At 42.0% G+C, this 7,858-nt stretch overlaps 1 protein-coding gene across 1 annotated transcript; it reads right to left on the bottom strand.

The window, feature by feature from the left end:
* Nucleotides 1–1,758: 1,758 nt before the first annotated feature.
* Nucleotides 1,759–2,703, bottom strand: LOC111150286 (olfactory receptor 9I1-like). Its single transcript, XM_022507734.1, has one exon. The coding sequence runs from the start codon at nucleotides 2,701–2,703 to the stop codon at nucleotides 1,759–1,761; it is 945 nt and encodes a 314-aa protein (XP_022363442.1).
* Nucleotides 2,704–7,858: the final 5,155 nt, after the last annotated feature.

Here is a 7,858-nt window from a genome sequence, read left to right as displayed (position 1 = left end):
TCCTTCCTTCCTTCCTTCCTCTCTTTCTTGGAAAAGATTTATTTATTTTAGAGAGAGAGAGAGAAAGAGTGGGAGAGTGGGTTGGAGGGGTGAGGGGGCAGAGGGAGAAGGAGAGAGAGTCTCTAGCAGACTCTCTGTTGAGTGTGGAGCCTGACATGGGGCTGGATCTCATGACCCTGAGACCACGACCTGAGGCAAAATCAAGAGTCAGATGTTTAACTGACTGAGACATCCAGCCACCCCTGTGCTGGGAGGTTTCTTATTCATCTCCTCATTTATTTATTTTGAGCCCCCTGTTGACTGAAAGTTACAACCCCAAGATTAAGAGTTGCATGCTCTTCTGACAGAACCAGCCAGGAACCCCTCACCTCATATAATTTTTTATAATATGCTCTTGAATTAGGAGTTGTTATATTTGTTTTAGATCTGGAGAAAATTAGGATCTGAGAAATGAAGCCATTTACTGTAGATTTCACAGTGAATTAGTGGTAGAATTGGGACTCAGTTACAACCCTGAGTCTGAAAGCCATTCATTGTCTACAGCTGTATACTCTGAACAAAGGGACTCTGAGCAAAGGTCCAAAGGGCCTATGAGAAAGCACTTTCTTAACTGCAAAATGGGAATATTCTATTCAACCCTGTCTTCTTTTTTTGCCTTGCAGCGTTTCCCTGAGGCTCAAATGAGATCATGCATGTGCCCTAAAAATCTGTTCAGAAGCAATTATCAAAAGAGTTCATCTGGTCCAGATTCTGAACTTGGATTGAGTTCCCCAACAAGGAAAACAGACTCTGCCCTGAAGGGTTTTTCAGTCTCAAGCAGGAATTAGTTACTTTCCTTTCTCTAAAAACTTTCTCCCAGAGAAGATAATGCATGGTTTAATGTTACCTTATACCTGCCTTTGTTCTCTGCCTCTGCAGTTCCTGAAACTGGGATGCTTGGTAAGAAGGGACTGTTCACAAAGCAGGCAGTGTGAGTGGGGAGGAGAAGCAATGTATCATGTCCTTCAGAAACTAAGCAGTTGGCCTTTGAGGAGTCAAAGGTAAAGTGGCTTAGTTCATCTTGGAGGTATGAGAGGAATATTACACAGCGGGAACAACAAAGCCAGGAAATCGTCAAGTGAGAAGGCAGTTTGAAAATATCATCTTTGTGGCATGAGCAAGAAGGAAAGATCCCCAAGGGGGTATCACAAGAGTAGGACAGTGAAGAGGAAGGCCTGTTTGTCAAACACTCCTTTCCTTTGGCCAATGGGAGACTCAGTTTTGTCTTATACAGCACTCCCAGCTTACTGAGGTGACCAGTTACTCATGTATTAAAAAAAAAAAAAAAAGACTATTAGCACTGATTACTGGAATCCCCAAATAGAACCTTTGACACAGAAAAAGGCAGTATTAATGGAAGCAAAAAATGAGAAGGAAAAGATGGAATCTCAAGCATGGTTACAAAGAAGGAAGGGGGGATGAGATAAACTCAAAATCGCCTGGAGCCCTGAAATTATGTAAGTTAAGATATCAGACAGTATCATAAGGCTGTTGTGCACTAAGAAATGGACTGGAAGTAGGAGAGGGGGAGGAGAAAAAAAGCACCATGAGATTGCTGGAAATGAGTTTTACCATATTTGCAGGTTTTTTTTTTATCTGCTCTCTGATACCCATCTACCTTCTATTTGTGGGTCTGATTTGTGTATAGTGTTTGTACCTCTGAGGATCTATTGATATGGGAAGAAAATAGACCAAGAGGAGAGGTCTTGTCACTTATATCTACACACTCTGGAACACCTGGAGTTTACCAGTGATCTTTCTGAAGGCTGCTTTCACATCCTCGTTTCTTAGGCTATAGATCAGAGGGTTTAGCATAGGGATGACAACAGTGTAGAAGACAGACACGACCTTGTCTTCCTCCAAGGACTTGCCTGAGCCACTCCGCAGATACATGAAGATGAGAGTCCCAAAGAAAAGGGCCACAGCAGTGAGGTGGGAGGCACATGTAGAGAGAGTCTTGGCCTTGCCACCTGGAAACTTCACCTTCAGAATGGCCTTGATGATGAACAAGTAGGATATCAGAATGACCAAGGCATTGGCCAAGATCACAAAGTTGCCAAAGAAGACAATGACAATTTCAGTGTTTGTCGTGTCACTGCAGCTGAGTTTTAGTAGGGGTGGGAGGTCACAGAAGAAGAAGTTGATCTGATTGTGGTCACAGAAGGAGAGGGTGAAGGTGCATGTGGTACGCAGGATGGCCCCTGACATCGCGCAGATATAGGCTCCCACCACCAAACTCCAGCAGATTCTGGGGTTCATGGCTACAGTGTAGAGCAGTGGGTTGCTAATAGCAACATAGCGGTCATAGGCCATCACTGCCAGCAGGAAACACTCTGTGCCGGCACAGGTGGTGAAGAAAAAGAACTGGGTAACACATTGGCCAAAGGAGATGACCGTCTTGCCAGTGGCCAATGTGGCCAGGATCTGAGGAGTGACCACCGAGGCATAGCAGGCATCCAGCTGGGAGAGATGGCTCAGGAAGAAGTACATGGGGGTGTGGAGTTGGATATCCACTTGGATCAGAATGATCATTCCCACATTCCCCAGAAGGGTGATGATATAGAAGATGAGAAACATTAGGAAGAGGGGAATCTCTAACATGCGGTCATCCGTGAAGCCCATGAGAATGAACTCTGTTACTGTGGTGAGATTATTCTCGGTCATGGATTCAATATGGACAACTGATCTGAAGATGAGGATGAACAACAAGAACCACAAAATGCCAGAATGGAAGGACAGATTCTTTCTATGGTAGAAGTTAGCTTTATATTTCTGGGCCAATTTATAGAGCTCGTTTTGGGGAAATCTTGTACCTGGCTTGTTCTCCTTGGGCATCTATGTTCTTCTGCATTTTTTGGAGCTGAGCCCTGAGCTGGTGCTTCTGCTTCAAATTAATTCTGGTACGTATTTGGAAATTTCTGTGTAGACAAGAGACACATAAACTCAGATTTGGGAAGAACCTAGTCAGCAGGTGTTGTAATCCCTATGGGATTCATGTCCTCTGCTTGATCTCCAATTGCTCAATGAGCATCCATCTGTGGACAGTTCTGCCTGATAACTCTTATTTTGGATCTGTATGAGCTCTCTTTATCTTCCACACGTTGGCTTTAGTTTTACCCCTTCCAGACACTTCCCTCATAGCCAATGTAATTCCTTCTTCTCATAAAAGGCTTTCAGAAGCTGGAAGATGATGAATCTGCTCTTTATACTGACTGTCCCCTCATATTACCCACTGATGTGCTTTTTTCTTATTATATAATCAGTCACATGTGTCCAAAAACTGCTTAGTCAGATGATATTAAAAAGATGTTTAAGGGTACGAACTTGTAATTGGCAGATATGAGTTCCAGAGATCTAAGGTACAGCCCAGTGATTATTGTCAACAACCCTGTGTCATAAACATTGTATTATAGTCAACAACAGTATGTTGCAAACTTCAAAGTTGCTAAGAGACGGTTCTTAATTGTTCTCACCACAAAGAGGACTTAATAATTGTGGGAGGTGGTAGAAGTGCTAGCTAACACTCTACATACAGTAATGTATAAATGTATCAAACCAACACATTGTACAGTTTAAATTTACACAATGTTATGTATCAATTATATGTCAGTAATAATAAAAAACAAAAAGTCTTTCTAGTTTAATCTTTGCCACTTTATTTTATTTATTATTTTTTAAAAGTTTACTTATTTATTTTTATTTTAAGCAATTTCTACACCCAGTATGGGGCTCGAACTCATGATCCCGAGATCAAGAATCTCATGCTCTTCTGACTGAGCCAGCCATGCACCCCTAATCTTTACCATTTTAATCTTGGGACCCTCCTCTGGCTCAAATTAGAGGTCACCAGTGAAAGAGAGACACTGACTTATCAGATAAAATGTGGTTTCCTGAAGCTCTCCCCCGCACCCACCTGACTGTAGCAGCTAGTTCTGGGGATGAGTCAAGCTCTGTGGTTGTCCCCTCTAGGACACACCAGCTAGCTGAGTCACCTTTAAAATTCACTTCCCCTCCTTGGGTTTTATTTTCTGTTCAGCAGAATGGCAGGGCTAGGTTATATGATCATTAAAGTTCTTTTGTCTCTCACAAAGCATGATTTATAATAGGTCTAGGTGTATGGGTTGGTTAAATGAAGCTTTTGAAAGGACTTTCCTAATATCTATACTAGAATGTGCATACTCTTTACCTACAAATTACTGAGTAAATAAAATATGCAGGCACTATTTCAAGTGATTTGTTACTTACGGGATCTTAGGTCTGAAATTGAGTTAATCATACTTGCCAGGTCCTGATAACTCATCATTACTGATGCAAGGCTTTTTCACTTTATTCTTTTTGCTTCCTTTTCTTTCCATGCCCAATCCTTCCCCCATTCCTCATAGGTATCCAGTCTAATGCATGCAAAATATATGTCCTCCCATGCTTAGTCCTTTCATATTGATTTAAAAATATGTGTGCCTTTAAAAAAATACAGTGATTTTGATGTGGTTTTAATTTTACATACAGGGTCTTGTGCTATAAAACTTATATATTTTTTCTTTCTCCACATATACCATATTTTTGTGATTTGTCCATGTCATGTAGCTACATCTAGTTTGTTATTTCTGGTTTTGATATGGTCTTCCTTGGTATGCTTACAGCACATTTACTTATCCATTCCACTAAAAGATGTTGAAACTTTGAAAAAATTATCTTATTGTATCCTAGAAACAGCCCTTTGAGGGCTGTTAGCTTATCTATTTATTTTTCTTTACTGGTGAGGAATTTGAACTTCTGGGAGATGAATTTGTTTAAGGTGACCCACTTTAATAAGTGGAAGAGCTGGGTTCTGAATGATAATTGTTTGATGGCAAATTCTGTGCACTTTGCTATGAATTTGTTTTGCTGCCTTCTTACACTTAAGCACATCTTTATGATTCATGGAATCGAAGGAATCTCCCTGCAGTTCTTTGGGTTATCAGATCCTTCTTGCTTTCAAATCATGAGACAGCTTGGCTAATTTCAACATCTTTCTCACCCCCTAATTCTGAAATTGTCATAGACCATTTTCTCTCCATCACGTGGGGGAAGTGGTTGGGTTCCCTCTGATTCTGAGACAAGACTGTTCAATGAACATGATGGGGGAGTAGGTGGCCCAGATCACCGGGGTAGAGATACAGCCAAGCTGGGTTAGTCCTGCACACATGTTAGGCCTATCTCATACTCTGATTCTAATTCTTCCAGCAGCCCTGAAAGTTGGGTACAGTCATGACTATTTTATAGATGAACAAAGAGGCTTGGAGATATTAAGGAGGCTGCCCAATTTGACAGACATCTAGGAAGAAACAGAAGCAACATTTGAATCTGAGACTTTTTAACTTCAAATTCTGTGGTCTTTGCTTCACATGATGCTATCCTTTTAGGGGAAGAAAATAATTTTTTCTGCAGACCCAAGGCTCAATTTTTAAACTCATAGTACTTCTAAGACTATTAGACATACACTCAAGTTCATGAGGAAAGAGGACTAAGTTTGACTTTGGAGTTTTTTGGTGGTCTGTGTCTTTTCTTCCTCCTTCTTTTTGGGTTAAGACATCCCTAGAAATTACTTAAAAAAAAAAAAAAAGAATCTGGAGTACCTGGATAGCTCAGTTGGTTAAGTGTCTGCCTTTGGCTCAGGTTATGATCCCAGGGTCCTGGGATCAATTCCCATGTCAGACTCCTTGCTCCATGGGGAGTTTGCTTTTCCCTTTGCTTGCTGCTTCCCCTGCTTGGGCTTTTTCTCTCTCTCTCTATGACAAGTAAATAAATAAAATCTTAAAAAAATTATCTCTACATGCAACATGGGGCTTGAATTCATGACCCCTAGACCAAGAGTCATATGCTCTACCCACTGAACTAGGGGGGCACCCTGAAAAAGCCCAGATTCTAACCCGACTCTGTTTTATTCCAAAGCCAGAGCTCTAGTACATATGATTAGTCCCACCTTCAGTGTAATCACAGGTAGTATAGTAATTTACAGTGAAGTCTTGGGTCTAAGCTTTGCAGTCGAGTATCCCATCCCTGCCCCATATATATTTAAGTTTTTATTTAAATTATAGTTACTTGACATACAATGTAATATTATTTTCAGATATACAATATAGTCCTTTCACACTTCCATAAAACACCCGATGCTCCTCACCAGAAGTGTACTCCTAAACCCCCATCACCTTTTTTCACCCATCCCCCCATGCACCTCTCTTCTGCTAACCATTGGTCTTCTCTATAGTTAACAGTCTGTTTTTTTTTTAAGATTTTTATTTATTTATTTGAGAGAGAGAGAGAGAGTGAGAGAGAGCATGAGAGGGGAGAAGGTCAGAGGGAGAAGCAGACTCCCCATGGAGCTGGGAGGCCGATGGGGACTCAATCCCAGGACTCCGGGATCATGACCTGAGCTGAAGGCAGGTGCCCAACCAACTGAGCCACCCAGGCGCCCAACAGTCTGTTTCTTGATTTGCCTCTCTCTTTTCCTCCTCTATGATAAAAGAAGATGTGCTACATACATACAAGGCAATATTACACAGCCATAAAAAGAATGAAATCTTTCCATTTATAATGACGTGGTTGGAGCTAGAGAGCACTATGCTAAGTGAAATAAGTCAGCCAGAGAAAGACTAGTGACATATGATATCACTCATAGGTGGAATATATTTTCTAAAATTTATCCAGTGACACATAAACCCAAAGAGATTACAGCTATATCTGAACATGGTCCCATTAGATGACGGGTTCCAATGACAATGGCCAGATTCTCCGCCCAGTTTCACCTGCCCTAGCTCGTATGCACCTTACTTCAGAGCTAGCCCCCTCTCAACATTCCTGAGGTCATAATTACACCTTAATTACCTGGTGGGATAATTCAGTTGGGTTCATCTCCAGTCCAGAATCAAACTAATCTAGGTCATTTAAGCATTTTGCAGTAGGCAGCTGAGATCGCTCCAATAGGTGAATGTAGCTGATGGAGTCTAGGTTTCTTCTTATGAAGCAAACCAGCGAGATATTTAAAATGCTTTGGGATGGTTTTTGAGATAGGGATGCAGTGCACACAAAGGTTGTCCCTGAATCACGTGTCAGCAACTGGGACAGCCTCCGGGCTCCTAGGAACAGCCGGGCTTGTCCGGGAGAACACACTTCAGCAGGGGCTCATTATCCCATCTCTCTACACATCTGAGAGGATAAAAACAAACCCTGTGGGATTTCACGGCAACTCTGAGCTCACGTTAGTCTCAAAGCTCATTTACAGTTGCTGTAGGGAATGAAGCAGGTTCCTCTTTGCCACTGGCCCTCAGTGTCCTACTGTCCCAGTCCATCAGTGGTTCTGCCAGGACTGGGACTCTGAGGACTCCTGGTAACATCCTCTTCACACGGCATCCACCCTTGTACCCAGACCTTGTATCAAGTCTCATGTCATGGACTGCTCAGAATTTTATTAGTAAGGGTGGATTATTGGTTCAGGGGTAAATGAGGCTAGAGCGGTCTAAATATGCTTCACTTGAATCTATACCATGAGTAGCTTATTCGTTCATCTTCCTTCATGATCCATTGCTGGAGTTTCTATGGGAAGCCTTCTCTGGCTATTCCAGCTCTCATCTCTTCCCTGGTCTCTGAAACCCTCTCTGTGTATGCGTGTTATAACGTCACACTTTGGCACTGAATTCTAGTTGCCTTACATTGTTAATGGCTATTCCTTGGTGGTTAGTCTTGTTGCCCAGCTCGACTGTAGGTTTCCGGAGAACTCATCTTGCTTCCTCCAATTCCTGTGTGTTCTGCATTAGGAGAATCACTCCCATGCCCTGAATGC

The sequence above is a fragment of the Enhydra lutris genome, unplaced genomic scaffold (assembly GCF_002288905.1).
Source record: "Enhydra lutris kenyoni isolate GAN:26980312 unplaced genomic scaffold, ASM228890v2 scaffoldscaffold22, whole genome shotgun sequence".
NCBI lineage: Eukaryota > Metazoa > Chordata > Mammalia > Carnivora > Mustelidae > Enhydra > Enhydra lutris.
Note: the sequence above shows the minus strand (reverse complement) of the source record. Positions and strands in the feature narration are given on the sequence as shown.

Bases quoted from the DNA above. Each gene is read 5' to 3' on its own strand.
- LOC111150286 (XM_022507734.1), bottom strand. From the start codon at position 2,703: ATGACCGAGAATAATCTCACCACAGTAACAGAGTTCATTCTCATGGGC.